This window comes from Phoxinus phoxinus, assembly GCF_949152265.1.
Source record: "Phoxinus phoxinus genome assembly, chromosome: 20".
Taxonomy (NCBI): domain Eukaryota; kingdom Metazoa; phylum Chordata; class Actinopteri; order Cypriniformes; family Leuciscidae; genus Phoxinus; species Phoxinus phoxinus.
In genome coordinates, this window is record NC_136895.1 from 16,698,159 (window position 1) to 16,716,079 (window position 17,921).

The following is a 17,921-nucleotide window of genomic DNA, read 5'->3' on the forward strand; positions in this document are numbered from 1 at the left end:
AAAGGGCTTAGTTCAGGTACTAAACTAAGAAAATAAGGTTAAAAAAAGCTGTAAACTTTAAAATGAATACTGCACATGTATTAGGGAAAAAATATACAATTTTCCATTAATTTTGAAACACTACTTTTAATAAAAAAGCATCTGCCAAATGCAGGTATCACCAGAGCAAGGTAGCCAGGTTTGTGAAGGCGCACCAGATTTGCAGAGATGACGACTAAAAAGGACCACACCTCACTGTGTAAATTCTCAATGTTGAGATTTATTAGCAAACCTTTAACAAAGGCAATTTCTTGGAAAGCATCACAATAAAAAGTGGGGAGAAAAAAAAAACATTTGGTCTCTAAAAGTCATAAGCAAAACTAAAAGTGTACCAATCGGCACAAATACAAATATGTAACTTGACAAATCAATTGGAAAGCATAGTAAGTGGGGTGGAGGGAATCATATGCAGAAGGCAAAAGACGACAATTATGCATTTCTGTCAATCCTGACGTCAATCTCTCGTCCACTGAGCCGGTAGCCGTTCATGGTACGACAGGCTCGCTCGGCAGTATCCGGACTGTCAAAGCGCACCACACCACAGCCCTTGGATTTGCCATTCTCCATCTTTATGTCCGCATACTGCACCATGCCTGGTAGAAAAATGCACATCATAACGATTAATTAAACGAGAAATGTCAATGCAGAAAATGAATGGGTTTGCTATACATGGAAAAAGTCTCACCACATGAATTGAAAGTGTCCTTCAACATCTTCCAGGTGAAGTCAAAGGGCAGCTGTAAAAATAGACAATTACATTACAAATGGAGGAAAAGTTATATATGAAACATTTGGAAGAATGTTTTAGTCTTTAATCAAATTATAATTCTACAACTGAAACAAATAACATCAACTTTTTACTTTCCAATCAAATCCTGATGTATAAACATTGAAATAACAGTTTGTGATCATGCATGCTTTCCTGCATTTCTTTATAATAATCTTTAAAAAAGTAAGATCAAACGCTTACATTTCTGACAAAAATCTGGCAGCCCTTCCTGGCATTGGCTCCACCAGCCCCTGGACCTCCTTGTCCAGCCCCACTGAAAGGAGTGCCGAAGTTTCCGCGGTCCATATCAGCAGGTCTATCAAACTGACCACCAACGCCACCAGAGCCCATACGATCCATGCTGGTACCCATGCGGTCAAGACCTGAGGTGGGGAAGCGGTCCATGCCACCGGAGCCCATGCGGTCGAAGTTTGTACCCATTCGGTCGAGGCCCGTGTTCATCCTGTCCATACCCATAGGAGAGGCAAAGTCCATTCCGCCACTCATACGATCCATGCTGGACGGGCCCAAGCGGTCGAACCCTGCAGGGCCCATGCGGTCCACACTAGAGCTCATGCGGTCGATGCCTGATCCCAGCCGATCCATACTGGGCCCTAGCCGGTCAAGCCCTGAACCCATTCTGTCAAAGCCAGTTCCTAACCGGTCCAGATCAGACATGCGGTCCATGCGATCCATTCCCATTCGGTCCAGTCCTCCCATGCGCTCCATGCCGCCGCCGCCGCCGCCACCACCACCACCACCACCAAGCCGGTCCATGCCAGAATTCATGCGATCCATTCCCATGGTGTTTCCTGGCAATCAATTAAAAAAATGTTTAATATAAAAACTTGTCAATAAAATTATCCTTTAATAAATGTAAAAGAGGAAAAGATTAAACACCACTAACCCATTCCTCGGTCAAAAGAGTCTCCAAAGTTGCTACGGGACATTCCCATGTCATTACGACCACCAAATTCTCTATCAAAGCCACCGCCAATTCCACGATCCATATCTGCAATAAAAAAAAAAGGTTTCAAACTTAAAACTGAAGAGCAAGATTAAAAAAAAAAAACTGTAAACGCATTTACCATTCATTCTTCCCATTCCAGAAGGTCCAAAACGATCCATGTTGTTCATACCTCCTCCAAAATTATCCATCCCTGAAATTTCATAAAATTATAAATTACATACTATATACTTCTCATATACATGTAATTTTCATACTATATAAACTACGCAAAAAAAAAAAAAAAATCATCGATTTAGTACATAAAATAAGCAGCAACTAAAAAGTTATGTACTGGCAGTTTGTAATGCACCCATCCAAACAGACTGACCACCATTTGAACTATGGCATGCAAATCATACCCCTGCAGATTCCTTCCAGATATATAAAAATGTCCAAAACAGGCAAAAAAACTAAACAAAAAATGGCTGATGAGATGTCCTGAAAAGCACATACCTCCCACTCTACCCATGCCACCAAAGCCCATTCCATCCATTCCTATAAAGAAAATTAATTCATGGAGAGGGGTGGGGAATGATGGTCAGTGTACATGCACAAACAATACAAAAGGTTCAAAAGGCGACATGCTTTTACCTCCTGGTCCCATGTTGCCCATTCCACCCCGGTTGAGCTGGGTAGCATCGATGGGTTGACCGCCGGGTCCCAGACCAAGACCGATACCGCTAAGACCACCTGCATGAGATTGTGGGAATTGGTTTAGAGGGAGAAAAAAAATAAATAGCGAATTGCAAGATGACGGTTCACATGGCAAACGTGAATATGAAGTCAACACTTACGAGGGAGTGCTGGAGGACGATCTGGGGGTGCAAAGTCACCTTTGGGAAGTGATTTCTCATCCTGAAAAGACAATGATCGATGTGAAGAGGCAGATTTATTGAGCTTACAATCATATTGCCAATGTATCGCTAAACCTACATGATTACTTACCAGTTTGACATGCATGACCCTGTTGAAGAGGAGCTGTCCGTTGAACATGGCTAACATCCATTAAGGAAAACTTTAAGCATTGCACATTTTATATATTGTCACATTAAATAACCTTATTCCAACCAATTCCACATATCAAAAGCTTTTGTAAAGGATACAGACTGCTTGAACGGCCTCAATGGGCATCTCAAACGTGACTGTTCCCATGCCTCTGCTTTTCCCATCCTTATCCTCCAGGATATCAGCACGCACAACCGCTCCAGCCATTCCGAACACCTCTTTGAGCTTCTTCCAGCCAACCTTGTAGTCCAGCTGTGCAGACAGATATCATACGAACAATCAGGGTTCATGTTTTAAAACTCAACGTTTGGTTACACAGTGAATTCAAACTCTTACATTGGCCACAAAAATGGTGCTTCCGATTTTTCCAGACTGGAGTCCATGGATGATCTCATTGGGAATGTTGGGGTTGTTCATGAGACTGGGAGGGATGTTGACCAGTGGAGGAGCGCCAGGCCCTGGGCCCATCCCCATGCCTCCACCCATGCCGCCTCCCATGCCTCCTCCCATTCCTCCACCCATGCCTGGTGGTCCGCCGCCGCCGCCACCACCACCGCCCCCGTGAGCCCGATTAGCTTCACGCTGGGCAATCACTCCATCTGGATCCTGAGAGAGAAATACAGGGGGGTTGTTCATAATTGGGCTGAACACTAGACAAAAATAATGCACAGAGAAATTGAATGTCACCAAAAGACTGAAAACTGATCTTTTTAGCTATATTCACACATTTTTTTATTCCATCTACAAGATGCACTCACCTCCTTGACCTTAAGAGGACGGCCATTCATGACATGTTTGTTGACTTTTTCTACAGCCTTTTTCATGAGTTCTTCAGTTCTGAACTCAACCACACTTAAAAAAAAAAAAAAGAGAAGTGTTAGCAAGAGAGAGAAGAGCAGAACAGACAAATATGAGAAATGGGAATAATGAGAAATCGATGGGCTGAATGATACTTACGCACAACCCTTTTTTCAGTCAGCACACCAGCCAGGATGAACGAACAAATAAAATGGGAATGAGAGAGACAATTAGAAAAAAGGTCACAGGACATCAATGACAACTGACTCAGGAAACCTTTAAAAAATACTTCAGGCACACTAAATTGATAAAAATATATATATATATATTCATATAATACTTCTCTGTGGTGTTCACTTAGTGCAAAACAGTTACATTTAGAGCATAATTACATCCAAACTCAAAATGGCTGACAAGATTAATTGACGACCAGAATACACAACCGGCCTTCAGTTCCAATTACGCATTCAAGCTCCATTTCTGTTGTTATCCCACTAGATTCGCTCAACAAATCATTGACGCCATGTTATCCTTGTTTAGTTACTGAACACCACCTGAAGTCCGAAATGAGACTCGCAGTGCAATAAAGCTACCTCTTAAATCAAACAAAAACCAGAATTACTATATAACTGGTTCCACTCAGAACCGCAGTCGGCGTCCATTTTTGTTCGAATGCCACCCAAGACAACACATTTTGAACTCTCAACCCAGTCCTGAACATCCCACATTAAAATCTAAGAGTACATGTAAGAACTCAAGCGGACAAAGGGAGGTTCGTCTCTTGCACTTACCCTTGATTTGCCTTCTCCGTCCATTAAGTGTTCCACGTACGTTACCTCACCCACTACAAATCAGATTCCAGACGACACACACCAAGGGGAGAGAAGCCGAGAGAACAATTGGGGTTTAGAGCAGACACAAACGGGGGGACGGTGAGAGTGAGCTCGGCCTGCGAGTCCAGAGCCTCCTCCCCCAGCACCTCAGCAGCACAAATTCTGGTACAGGTCTACAAGAAGCAAGCTGCGAAAGGTTAAGTAAAACTTCTTAAGCTGTCCTTGCTGGGATCCTCAACATCCAAGACTGACCAAAAGGATTTTACCTCCCGAGCCATCGAAAATTGGATGGATTGCCAACTAAGGCCTTTGTTGGACGTCAATGAAAACGTCGGTTAAGGTTAACACGTCTTCGGCTACCTCCAAAACATTCAACACACCTATAAACCGTGTCGATAAGGCAAAAAAAAAAAAGTAGCTAAATAAAAATAGCTAAACCTATGTTATAAAATAAATGTTTTGAAATTACAGAAACTGAAACCTCATCCACCTGGAACCAACTTGGCTTCCCAACTAAACAATTGGCATTGAGACTCTTGAATTTAATCGATTAGCCAAACCAGCTCCAACAAGTCCCGTTGGATGAACACTCAATAATAGGATTAGATGCTGACTTTGCATCCGATGAGACTGCAAACCAAAACAAGGTCTAGTCTGTTTGTCAAAAACTACATTGAAGAACCACCTGGCATTTCTCCAGCAAGAACGTCTGTCCATAAGATAAAACAAGGACCAGCTTAAGAAGCTGCTTTACTCTGTAGACCTGTACCCCCAGAAATCAATCACACATCCATTTTTTTATGGGCACAATAATGAAGATCTGCTGCAACAACATTCACTCTGGCAAACCTAAAAAAGAAAATGCAATTTAATTCTACAAGCAACAATTTCCACATGAAATTCCTCATGCGTAAGATTCATTAGGCATGGAGGGGGTGTACTACACATGGATTGGGAAAAATGTGACCACTCATGGGTTGTTCTGAAATACTATCCAACAGGTTAGGGTGAAATCTACACACTTTCTCCAAAGCCAAAGAGACCGATTAATGGCATCAGATTCATATGAATGGATTAAACTCTGTTCTAAATGTATGTGCAGTTCGCACAAGTTTAAAGTGCCATCAAGCCACATTAGGAATCTTGAATAATTTAACTTTTCCACAACAGCCTTTTCCCCTCAAGACACTTTTCGAACAGCCTTTTTTCCAAGACCACTTCCCCATGATGGGATGTTTATCCTCTGACCTAAAGCAACTGTGTAGTTGGCCACCTTCAAAACCCCCAAAACTAAAAAAAGGTCCTAACCTAACCTGGGATATACAACCAAGCAGCACAAAACCTTACCTTTTTCTTTCATGAGATCTTTCAGTGTTTGCCATTTAACATCATAGGGAATGTTGCTGACAAACACACGGTATCTCTTGTTGGGGTTTCCGTAAGGTTCAAATCGTCCCCCACCACCACGCTTTTGGGGCCTCTCCTTTCTCGACTCATGGTTGGACTTGCCGTTCACTGAACTTCTGTATGGAAAAGAAAATGTGCAAACTCAACAAACTCAGATAAAACTACATTTTGTGTGAACAGTTGTGTTTTTTTATTCATTATACAGAGTTTTAATCTTTCCAACCTAAAGTTTAAAGACTCAATTTGTGACACGTTTTCTGTGTTACAGAAATAAAATGTATTAATTGGTCTAAAAATAACCTGGCAACAGGGTTGAGGTCGCAGTTACAGAGATAGGTGAAACTGTTAGAAAGGAAACCGGTAAATATTACATTTTACTAGATCAAATTTATCATTAAATCAATTGTTTTTAATATATAAAATAATGAACGGTTTCTTAGATGTTAATGCGTTTTTTTAAAATCAATCAACGTAACGAGGGCCACAAACTGAACAGACATGCAACCAACTTAGGCCAAGCAGCAAACAAAGGACACTCGTCCTGTGCTTGTTGTTACCTAACAAAAAAAAGTGTTTCATATGTCGTCTATATGCTTTATTTCGTGTATAAAACACATTTCATGCATGATGTTTTCTTAGCTTGTTTCCTGCCGTTGTGAATCCAACGACTCTTTGTTTCAGCAGGATATGAACCAACCAAACGATTTTGTCCTTAAGCAAAAAACCATGATATTTTACTGCAGCTTAACTATTACGATTATTATAATTAAAAATGCACTCGGCATCTAATACTATTTTAAACATAGAAGAAGCAAAACGTGTAGTAGAACAAAACAAGCAGTTGTCGCGTTACCCTTGGCCTGGTTTCTCTGGCGAAGCCTCAGTCGACATTTTGCCTTCAGATGTTTGCTGTTTTCCTCCTCTTTCAGATTAAGCTGCTCTAAACCACTCAGACTAGGTCTAGATAAAGATAAACACGAATGTAAAGTCGTAAAAACAATGCTAAGACGTGTTGCTGTCTCGGTGAGGTGATGTTTCTCCACTACAGCAAATAATGTTCAGCCGCTGCTTGAGTCCTTCGTCTGGTGAAATGGCGGAGACGCAAAGGGAGCGAAGCTGATATTCGAGGCGAAGAAAGGCATGACGGGAAACAATGTGTGACGCGCCTTCTAGTTTAAAAATCACAGGAAAGCGGCCCGTAAATATGTTGTTGTTATAACCATTATATTATGACATTAAATGTACAGTTCACCCAGAAATCACCTATATGAATTTCTTTTTTATTTATTTAAAAAATAAATTTTATTTTCCCTCCCATACTATTGAAGTCAGTGGGGAACAACAACGGATACCAACCATACTGTCTATGATACCAACACTCTTCAAAATACCTTCTTTTGTGTTCAGCAGAAGAAAGGAAACTCATACAGGTTTGGCACAACTTGAGGGTGAATAAATGACAGAATTTTAATTTTTGGGTGAACTATCCCAGTAACACGACATTACAATAGGCTACGGTTCATTAGTTAACTACATGAACTAAGAATGAATAATACTTCTACAGCATTTATTAATCTTAGTTAATATTAATTTCAACTTTTACTAATACATTAATAAAATCAAAGGTTGTATTTGTTAACATTAGTTAATGCACTGTGAACTAACATGAACACACAATGAACTGTATTTTTAACTAACAAATATTAATAAATACTGCAAAAAAATTATTGCTCATTTTTAGTTAATACATTACCTAATGTTAACAAATAAACCTTATTGTAAAGTGTTCCCACTATCCCTTTAATTGGCTTTCTATTTACAAGTTTCAACCTCTTCTTATTGTTATTTGAAGATCTATGGAAATAAATAAAACAAATACGAAATTAAATGTTTATAACCAACTTCTAATCAAAGAGTGAAATAATCATTCAATTCAATATTCATTATTTAAAAAATGTGGCTTTCCCATTATTTCCACCACATTGAACCATTTTGCTTCTAATGTACAGTATTTTCAAAAGTTATATTTGTGTATCATGGAAGAGATAACTGTTGGAGAAAAGTTGAAATATGCGAGAAGAAATCAAGGTAAATATCATATATTGTTTGTCAATTCAAACTGTTATTTTGTCAAATTATCCACGTGTGGAAAATATTTCTTTAAATTTAGTATACACAATGCGAATTATGTAAGTATCTGTTAGCATGAGATTGTCATGTTTTTTTCCATGAATGTTTGAAATGTAATTTCCATCACAGACTGCTATTAAACAATAGATGTTGTGGAAATGACACTTTGGTGGGAAATTTCATGACGATCAAATAGGCACACTTTTTAAAACTGTTGCAAATCAATTATTTTTTCTTTTTTTTTGTTAAAAAATATCCTGTTTGGGGTTCAATTCCTATGAAATGTACAATGTATTATCAAAATAAATGGGTTGTTTAAAGTAATTATAAAATTGTGCGACCATTTAGCAATCTCTAGAAAAAAACAACTGCACAGTTATAAGATCCAGAGCATCATTTTTAATTTGCTTTGCACACTTTTCTTGGCTGATTTAAAGCACCAACATATTTTGGTGAGGACATTACAGACATCTTTCTCTTAGCCACTGCACAACATAAACATTGTAGTATATGCAAAAGTCCAGAGTGATAAAAATCCTGTGCTCCATGAACAAATAAGAAGCAAAATGATATACAGTATGAACACATTAAAACACACACTGGCAAAATTAGAGATATTTCAACTCAACAAACTATGTGAACAATGTTTACAATTAAGTTCAGATCCGCTTTGTAAATGTCTCCTTTTTAAAACGGCAACAAAAGCTAAAAACCCCCCTCAGAAATTTACAACAGAAACCGCATTTCCATTATAAATTAGTGAAAGTGCCATTGTATTTAAATAAGAAAGCATGCATTGGAGGAACAGATAAGTTTGCTTTTATTAACATCATTTGAGCTGCTGAACTGCTCTTGCAGGGTTGCATAATTGCGGCCAGCTCATTGGCATCCACTGCAAGTTAATAAAAAATTAAAAATATGAGTTCAACATTGTCCCTCTCCTCCTAAAGTCCTTCATATGCAACAACATCTACATCTATGTTTATACCATACATGTATTGTTAAGGTTATAGGTAAGAATTGCATTGTAATATTTTTGAAATTGCACTCTTGATGTATTAGCCTACATTGCAAAATAACCAGGGTATGGCCCAAAAAGTGAAGAAAGCAGGTGGAAGCACAACAATGAGACAGCATTCCTCAAGTTAGCAGTAAGCTGGTAAAGTTGCCTGTCGTTGGAGATCCAAGACCACTAGTTAAACCTCTGTGGTTTGAGATAATGGTTCAAATCAACACAAAAGAGCAACTTCCTTCTGAAATCACTGAGCAATGGGAAAGAGGACAATGATAAAGATGGATTATTCCTAAAACCCTTTTAAAAAAAAGACCAAAAAATTAATGCCATCATATTTTGTGTATCTATTGCACAACTTTTTTTCCCTTACCAAAAACCCATTTAGAGAGGAACACGGTTTTACATTAAAGTTTTTATTCCCCTGGTGACATCTCTCCCATTCTCCAGAGCAAAATGAGCTCGCGGGAGAAGGGAGGATGGATGAATTTGAGGGGAAAACATTTGCATGTATGAATTTCTAACAACAGAAGCACCTTTTGGTTTCAAACTCACTTGTTTTTGGCACTGAACTTTGTCAGCGCCGCTCCGCCGCGTGAACAACGAGCGTCTAACCGCAGGCCGGTCAACTGCGTTCTTTAAAAAAAAGTGGTCAGCAAATAATCCAGACATTCATGGGCCTGTCTGCTCCACACACACACACACGCACGCACGCACACAGAGAACCCTGGACCTACAACACACAACACTTCTTAATAACAGAGACATCAGTTTATCTACACATTTACAATTTAAACAAATCAGAATTTACAATAAAATAATTCATGGACCTACATATTTTAGGTAGCTCATTTTATTAGCCTTAAAGGAAGTGTCATTATTTACTCACCCTCATGTCGTTCCAGTCTTTTTTATGTGAAACACACGGATGTTTTCCAGGACGGTTAAAAAAAAAAAAAAAAGTGGTACATACAACTTGTGCACTATATTCCAACTCTACTGAATTCATATGAAGGCCAAAATTTAAGCTTTAATTCACTGAAAAGCTTTCAAAAATAAACTAGGCATGGCAAATCAGCCATTTCAGCTAGATTTCAGAGCTTCAGGAAAGAGTACCTCTTTCATTCTCTCGCCAATCAAGCACATGGTTCATGTAGCGGTAGATGTAGCAGTAATGATTCGTCAAAATTGTCAAGATTGGAACGACATGAATGTGAGTAAAATGATGACATTTTCAGGTGAACGATTACTTCAGTGACCTTTACCGCCAAAAGTTCAAGCCTCAAACAATTTGCGCACTTTCAGACCTAGATCTTCCACAGCATAAGGTGCAAAAAGTCTACTTTAGGAGTGGCAAATGTGCAATTACTACAACACTGCGTATCCCGAAGAACTATTCCGACAGGTTACACGTTACATTACTGTAGGGAACTAAAAGCTCTGATGGTTGGTGTTCTGCAGATTCTTCTTGCACCAATGCGACACCTTTGCTTGATACTGCAGTGCCATTCATGGACGGCGGTTTTATTACTGGTCTGGCAATGATGTTTGACTTCACAATGACTTCCTCTGTTGCTTGACCTGCATCTTTCACAAAATAAACTGCTACAAAATTCCAAATATGCCATCCTTAACCTCAGCCATTTTATACTAACTAAACAGCACAAAGAGCCAGAGCTTACAAGATGCATACTGTAAACACGCATACACATTCGTCTACAAACATACCGAAAATGAAGGGGAAAAAATTATTAGAGCCATTTGAAAGTGATTCAGAACAATGAACTGTAGAGGTCTGTTTGCATCTGCACTTACCACAACTCAACAACAACAAATAAAGTTGCCACACATTTGCATCCCAAAAAAGCATACACATATCTACATTTTATCAGCTCTCATCTAGGCTACGTTGTCAAAGTGCTACGAACCACTGGTGTGCTGTTCTACGTTGTTCGCAGACCATTCGATTCGGACAAAACAGCCTTTGATTCGTACGCAAAATTGACACGAACAGTCACCAATTTGATGAGATTTGCTAAATGAAATAGGCATGCATGAAAACCTGCGTGTGTCCACGGCAGAATCATGCCAATGGCGGCGTGTTATTGCACTCTTTTTTCATCAACTGCCTACATTTCGAACATCCGCTGCATCGCAGCAGAAATACGTCAGCCTCCACATTCATTGCCCAGGCCACCTAACAAAGCACCCTATAACACTCATGTCAATTGAAGCTTAGAGCTTACTCGTTCACTTAGTGTGTGTATATTTATACATTTATATTGACTAAATCGTATAGGAGCCACGAGGACTAAGTTCGCGAGAGTCGCTTAGGAGCGACTCCGTCGGGTTAAGATGGAAAGTACTTGAAGGTAGATGAGTAGAAAAACAATACATCAAAAATGAAAGAAAGGTTTGGTTTTAAGCTTCAGCAGCCGTACGTACTCAAGTCGTAATCCCTCGCCGCTGTGCTCAAAGGAATTGTCTATACACATAAGTTAGATTTCTGATTGTTTCAAATACAATGCATACTGAACGGTATGGGGCATCAGCCTGGCTGTTCAAGCCCCAAATAAATAAAAGGTTTCTTTAAAACAACACAGCTATAAAGGCTCAACAAAACATTAAAAAGAGACTGATGAACAAAAAAATAAAAATAAATGAAGTGCTCACATATTTAGATAAAAAGGATTAAATAGAAAAGAATGCATCCAAAAGTGCCGCGGTTCTAGTTGACGACGCTGCGTCAAGAACCTGAAGCACGCTAATACCACCGCGATCGGGCCACGTTCCCCTGCACCACGTCTCTCATACTATGGTCTCGTCTGCTGTCTTTTTCAGCAGCTTTGTGGAAAGCAGGGAATGCTGGGTAGAGTGTGCACCCTTGGTGTCAGGAATGAGCAAGCGGACTTTCTGATTGGTTCGTCTCCACTCGGAGTACAACTGACAGTGGTAGCGGAATGAGACCTGCAAAACAAGGACGTTTTTTTGGGTTTAAGAGATTAAAATGGTGAATCTCAGGAAGAACATGCCTGGGTGATATTTCATGCCAAAACCAACACAAAAAAAATGTGCAAAAATAAATTATAGGAACATTCCCTACAACTCTCATTCTGGAGTATGAGAATCATCACGTCAGGACACAAAGATGTTTTTGTATTAAAATCAGAATAAATTAAAGGCATTACAAAAAAATATTACTATATATAACAGTAGAGAATTTGTTTGTCTAAGAATTACAGTAATGAGACGGGGTTTTTTGCATCGCGGTAATGGTAACGCATTATGGTAATGACTCATTAGTACAAGATTTGTTTTGCATTACAGTAATAAGGAGATTTTTTGCCAAGTTTCAAAAATTGCAAAAATGCAATGAAATGTCGGACAGAATGCAATGATTGGACGAAAACAATTTGGTCCTCAGACTTCCACAGAAGATAAATGAACAAGTTTTAATATTTAGACCACTTTTATTATTGATTGCTATCAGGATGTATTGCCAACACTACCTTTAATCGCGATCTGCTATATGACGTCACAATCTTGTTGCATTGTGGTCTATGGATCTGCCTGAAGGTTACATATTGAGTAGACTCCCTCTGCAAAAATCAAGGGGTCGAAGGTCTGTCCAAATAAACTTCCCTTGCCCACTTGAAGTTTAATGCACTTCAAAACATCAGAGGGCATTCCCTCGAGGGAAAGTTCAGGAGTGCATTTCTAAAAGTGCAGTTAAAACGCTGCCCTTGAATAAGCTGGTTCAGCTGTGTTTAAACAGGGTTAGAGTTAAACTTAGAAGAACAGTGTCAGGAGTGAGATTTTTTGCAATACCAGAATTTTTTTGCACTGCGGTATTAATAAATAAGAAATATTTGTATTACAATAATGACAACAATACAATTTTCTGGACTATGGTAAAGAGAATTAGATCTTTTTGCATTGCAGTAATGAAAACAATAATTATTTTTATTACGGTAATGAGAACAGGATTATAATTTTTTTGGACTATGGTAAAGAGAATGAGATTTAGGGGAAATTTATGGATTTTGGCAAGATTTTTGAAATATGACCCAGACATGTTGTTTAGACAAGTCAATTTAAGCATTCTGAATAAAACATGTCAATCCATTTGAATGGTTTGTAATACACTACCAGAGTCCAGAGGACGTAGATGGTGAAGAGTGCGATGGTCAGAGCGATGAGGCCGACTGCCTCCAGGCGACTGTTGAAGTGCAGGTGGTCCTGTGCGCCCCGTAAACACAGCCAGCCAGAGATGGCCGCCAGGGGCGTTATAAACAGGAAGCACACCATGTCACAGAAGAGGGTGCGCTTCTCATTCCGGGGGCCCGGGTCCCTAAGCCACTATTGAAAGATGATGTGAGGTTTAGTGATAATGTTTAAACAGTAAGGGTGTTACAATATCGTGTCATAATATATTGCAATACAAAAATGACCCAAAATAATAAAAAATTACTGTGTGAGAAAAAAGTTTTAGAGTCAGTACTACATTAAACTACTATATATAACGTTGAATATAATGTATAATAATGCAATGGGGGAATATTTGTGGGTCCTGATAACGCCAAATGTCTTGTGTTACCAGTAAAAAGTGGCCTACAAAGTTATTTATACATTTGATTTGTCAATCATGTGTCTAAATACATCTAGTCAGTGACAGAGTGCAAGCATATTAGTCTAAAATAATTCTGTATTTTCAGCTTCAGAATCCTCAATATTTGTATTCTGGTGTCACTATTGTCGTGTGCAATAATCACCAGTTAAACTTTCATCATATATCTTGGAGTACTGCAATAATATCGTATCGTGATATGTATCAAATCATGACATGAAGGTAACGTTACACCCCTAATAAACAGCGATTTTTTCCCCCAAACCAATAACCGATATTACAATTGACATTCTTAGATATAGATACAGACCAGTTTAAACAATATTTTTACCACTTAATTTAAAACAAAGTGCCCAACAATGCTATTCAAAGGTAAAGTAACTTATTTAAATGCATTGTTTGGATAATTTCTCAACTGAGACATGTCTAGCTTAACAATTAGACATGACGAATCAAAGATATAAATAAATAAATAACTTTGCAGAAGTAGAAATGGCATAAATAACAACAATAATAATGACAATTATTATTAAAAACGTATATATATATATATATATATAAAAATGTACAATGGAAAAGTGAGGCGGAGCCATGCAGACGTGGCTAAAGGCATTAACCTCTGTGAGGGGTCGGGGCCGGCGCTCAATGGTGAACTCGGTGTGGCACAGCTCACAGTAGCTGGTGTTAGAGGAGGACAGCCACTTCTCCAGGCAGCTCTTGTGGACCGTGCCCAGCGTGCCTGTGCAGTCGCATGGTGAGAGAAGCCCCTCGCTATTGCACACGTCTTGACCCTCGTGGCAGATCCGACAAATTGGCCGATCACTAACAGAGAACAAAGTTAACAGCTTTATCTCTAGGTCACGGGAATGAGCATCATGTGACTGTATGTGTCGAAACTACTACGTTAAATTGCATGCTTAATATCACACAAAATATTGTTTCGATTTGTTTACCTCTGGGTGCCCAGGGCTTTGATAACAGTAGATAGCAGACGTCCATCCTTGGCCGTGACCTGGGTGACGTATTGGGCCCGGCGGTTGTCGGCCTCCTCCACGGTTTTGGACAGGGCAGCGTTGCCAGTGCAATCACACAGGGAGCCTGGGAGGTGGCAACACTCCCCTGTGGTCATTTCGGGGCCGTCCAGGAGGGCGGGGGGCAGGGGAACACCGGGGGGAATCAGGGAGCAGCCTCGCTCCCACACCTCAAGTCAAAAAAGACCCTACCACTGCAGAAAGAAGGAACATTTACACTGTAATTTTGAGGGGGAATAGATGGTTTTGGCAAAATTTTGCAGGCAAAAATGGTAAATTGTCTAACATCAATGGTGTAGTGATGTATGAAGCCCACACAGGAGTCAATGCTGTGCAATCCTGTGAAACCATGTGACCAACTGAAACCAAGGCAAAATCTGCATGCGTAGGCTAAATATCTCACCTATATGCAAATTTCCAGATTGTGTGGATTCGTAAGAAAATGACTTTCACTCACAAAAATTCACTTACCAACAGAAAACGCGACTGCACCTTAATTATACAACTATAATTTAGCTATTAACATAATAGTACGTGTTCAATACAAGTTTAGCTCAATAAACAGCATTTGTGGCATAATATAGTTTGTTTTTGTTTCACAATTTAAAGGCCAGTTCACACCGCACAGACAAACGGCAACAAACAAGTCTGCTGTTGGTATTTTATGAGAAATAACTGTCATGTTCACACTGCCCCAACAAACACTGATTGAACATGTTCAGTCGGGTGAAAATACAACTAACACTGATCCAACAAAACCCAACAAACGTGTTTGTTGGCGTTTGTCTGTGCGGCATGAATTGGCCTTTACAGGGGTAAACCCTAAAATTATTATTTGAACGCTTTACAGCTCAAATAAAAAAAATTGTTTTAATAGTAAAATTTTTTTATTTTATTTATATAAAATATATTTATTTATATTATTTATTTCATTATAAGCGCCACATTCGTGCTTTTAAATGATCCAAAAATGGGCCCATTCACTTCCATTGTAAGTGGCTAACTGCAACTATGTTTTTTGCTTTTTTTAGGAATACAAGAGACGAGTCAAAATATACACACACGGAATATATTTAAAGTTTTTTTTTAAGTGTATTAAGTTTATTTTATTAATTAGAGTTTATTTTTACTTTTATATGTGCACTATAAAAGTCCCACAAAAATAATGAATTGTCCACTTACTATATTCCAAACTTAGTGTCAGAAACATTTTAAAATAAAAAACCTGATTTTAATTGATTTCAGAGCTTGATAATCATAATCACTACATGTATACATAATCACTGTCATTCTGTATTTAAAAAAAGGTGCAGCTTGGATATTCTTCAAAACGTCTCCTTTTGTGTTCCACGGAAGAAATCCAGGCAAGGTTTAAAACATTTTAAAACAGGATTTTTTAACACAATATGTCATTATAATCAGTGTTGGGTAAGTTACCCAAAAAAGTCATACTTACAATAAAAGTCACAAGCTACTAATTGCATCTTCAACCGTGTAATTAGATTACTGTACTAATTAGACCTCTCTCTAAAATGGAATGCATTACTTATTACAAATACTTTCTAAATCCCCATATCAACCTCAACCAGCTGAACAATACAAAGAAAGACATGAAACTGCTCTTTTAATTCTTTCAAATAAATAATATAAACTTGCATAAATTATTCTTGAACTGACCATAGTATTTAAAGGGATAAGGTTACATTAAAAACATACATAAATTACTGAAAAATTAAGACTAATCCATTACTTTACTTTTTAAAGGGACTAAAGAAAACCAGGTGAGCGGTCTACCTAGACAGCATTATTGAACACATCTTTTGTGGGATGGCAACTTTCTGGAGTATGAAATCTAAATCAAACCAACATCATAACACTGTACTGTATGGACAGAAAAAGAGACAAGAAATGAACAGCATAAATGCACTGCCATTTTAGATTAAAGGCTCCCCAAACTGCAAACTAAACACACATTTCGTCCAAAGTAGCGTTTTAATTGTTTTACAGATTTCAGACTATTATTTTAAACAGAAATTGAGCATTTGCTTCGGAATTTACGTAAACAGCTTCGTGAATAACCGTCTTCCGAGAAGTGCCTATTGTTATTATATCTAAGGGCTGTTCACTGCTCATGTGGAGCTTTACGTGTTGTGATGGAAAACATATGGTTTGATGTGAGAATCATACTTTAACTGAAACACTTGTCTTTAATTTAGCAATAGTGTACAAAATGTGTTTCTGCATTAACTTACTTCCTGTAATATTTCATTTTTCAGTTTTGTGTAAGAACGTGCACTTTTATACCCTGTCTTTTTTTTATTGTTTATCCCCCAAGATATTAAATCCACTACTTGTGCTGCCATAGTGTCAGTCCACATTAAAACCATCTGATCTGGTTTGATCTGTCTGACACTGGTCTTGGGTGGGCCTTTGGCACACATCACAAGCTGCAAATGAAACATAAATGTCCTCTAATACAGCGCTAAATGTTGTATGGATTTCAGACTATTCGTTTAAATTGAAATTAAAACGATTCAATACGTATTAAGATAAAGTCAGAGTGAATGTGGAATAATGCAGCTGCATTAGGCTGCTAGTTACATTAACGTTAGCCATGTAGCAAAATATACCACCAAAGCCTGGGATTATAGATTAAAACAACATTTATTGTCTAATCTTACCTTCTGAAAATCCATGTTGAGCTGTTGTGTTTAAATGTGAATTCCTTTTGAAAATGACGCCTGTTTTCAAACGATAAGGTAAAAGTACAAGCCTTGTTTTGGGTTTGATCCTTTCAGAAACGACTCGGCTCGGCCTCCTACCGACGTCTCTGATTAGCGCTGTGTAGTGTGTACGACAAGCGCGTAGGAGGAGGAGCTTCTGTACGCAGCGCTGCTTCGGAATTTACGTAAACAGCTTTGTGAATAACCGTTATCCGAGAAGTGCCTATTGTTATTTCTGTTCATTACTGTTCACTTCTTCTCATATGTGTTGTGATGGAAATATGGTTTGCTTTGAGAATAATTCTTTAACCTAAATACTTTCTTTATTTTTTTAGCAATAGTGAACAAAATGTGTTTACGCATTACTTGCTGTAATATTAAATTTTTCAGTTTTGTGCTTAAGAATGTGCACTTTTATTACGTCTTTTTTAGTTTTTACTAAATTGTTTAAGAAATGTAATCTAAAATAGCTTTCCTTAAAAAAAAGGTTTTTAATTTTGTGCTTAATTGATATGCTTTATGTCATTTTTATCAGATT

At 38.4% G+C, this 17,921-nt stretch overlaps 2 protein-coding genes across 5 annotated transcripts; both read right to left on the minus strand.

Annotated features, from left to right (window-relative positions):
* Positions 1–239: 239 nt before the first annotated feature.
* hnrnpm (heterogeneous nuclear ribonucleoprotein M) lies at positions 240–6,896 on the minus strand. Of its 4 annotated transcripts, XM_079593542.1 has the most exons (16): positions 6,714–6,896; positions 5,801–5,976; positions 4,412–4,464; positions 3,780–3,787; positions 3,581–3,674; positions 3,159–3,428; positions 2,921–3,074; positions 2,763–2,812; positions 2,612–2,672; positions 2,409–2,507; positions 2,271–2,312; positions 1,897–1,968; positions 1,716–1,820; positions 1,010–1,620; positions 725–776; positions 240–632 (listed from the first exon to the last, which is right to left on the minus strand). In XM_079593542.1, exons 1-16 carry the CDS (start codon positions 6,749–6,751, stop codon positions 469–471), a joined length of 2,049 nt encoding a protein of 682 aa, XP_079449668.1. In that variant the 5' UTR covers positions 6,752–6,896; the 3' UTR covers positions 240–468. The 4 variants fall into 4 exon arrangements, with proteins under 4 accessions (XP_079449668.1, XP_079449665.1, XP_079449667.1 ...); XM_079593539.1 differs by lacking the exons at positions 3,780–3,787; positions 5,801–5,976; positions 6,714–6,896 and having other exon boundaries at positions 4,408–5,085; XM_079593541.1 differs by lacking the exons at positions 2,271–2,312; positions 3,780–3,787; positions 5,801–5,976; positions 6,714–6,896 and having other exon boundaries at positions 4,408–4,466.
* Positions 6,897–8,237: 1,341 nt separating this feature from the next.
* marchf2 (membrane-associated ring finger (C3HC4) 2) lies at positions 8,238–17,506 on the minus strand. The gene is made up of 5 exons (XM_079593786.1): positions 17,342–17,506; positions 14,583–14,854; positions 14,247–14,451; positions 13,152–13,361; positions 8,238–11,969 (listed from the first exon to the last, which is right to left on the minus strand). The coding sequence occupies exons 2-5, from the start codon at positions 14,756–14,758 to the stop codon at positions 11,811–11,813; spliced, it is 750 nt and encodes a 249-aa protein (XP_079449912.1). The 5' UTR covers positions 14,759–14,854; positions 17,342–17,506; the 3' UTR covers positions 8,238–11,810.
* Positions 17,507–17,921: the final 415 nt, after the last annotated feature.

Excerpts from the sequence above, each read along its gene's own strand:
- hnrnpm (XM_079593542.1), bottom strand. The coding sequence starts at position 6,751 with ATGTCGACTGAGGCTTCGCCAGAGAAACCAGGCCAAGG. Across the intron at positions 2,813-2,920 it reads TGAGGCCGTTCAAGCAGTCT|CCATGTTCAACGGACAGCTC; the intron begins GTATCCTTTACA and ends AATGGATGTTAG. Across the intron at positions 1,821-1,896 it reads TGGAATGGGAAGAATGAATG|ATATGGATCGTGGAATTGGC; the intron begins GTAAATGCGTTT and ends TTTTTATTGCAG.
- marchf2 (XM_079593786.1), bottom strand. The coding sequence starts at position 14,758 with ATGACCACAGGGGAGTGTTGCCACCTCCCAGGCTCCCTGTGTGATTGC. Across the intron at positions 13,362-14,246 it reads GGCCCCGACCCCTCACAGAG|TGGCTTAGGGACCCGGGCCC; the intron begins GTTAATGCCTTT and ends ATCTTTCAATAG. Across the intron at positions 11,970-13,151 it reads TCTACGTCCTCTGGACTCTG|GTCTCATTCCGCTACCACTG; the intron begins GTAGTGTATTAC and ends CTTGTTTTGCAG.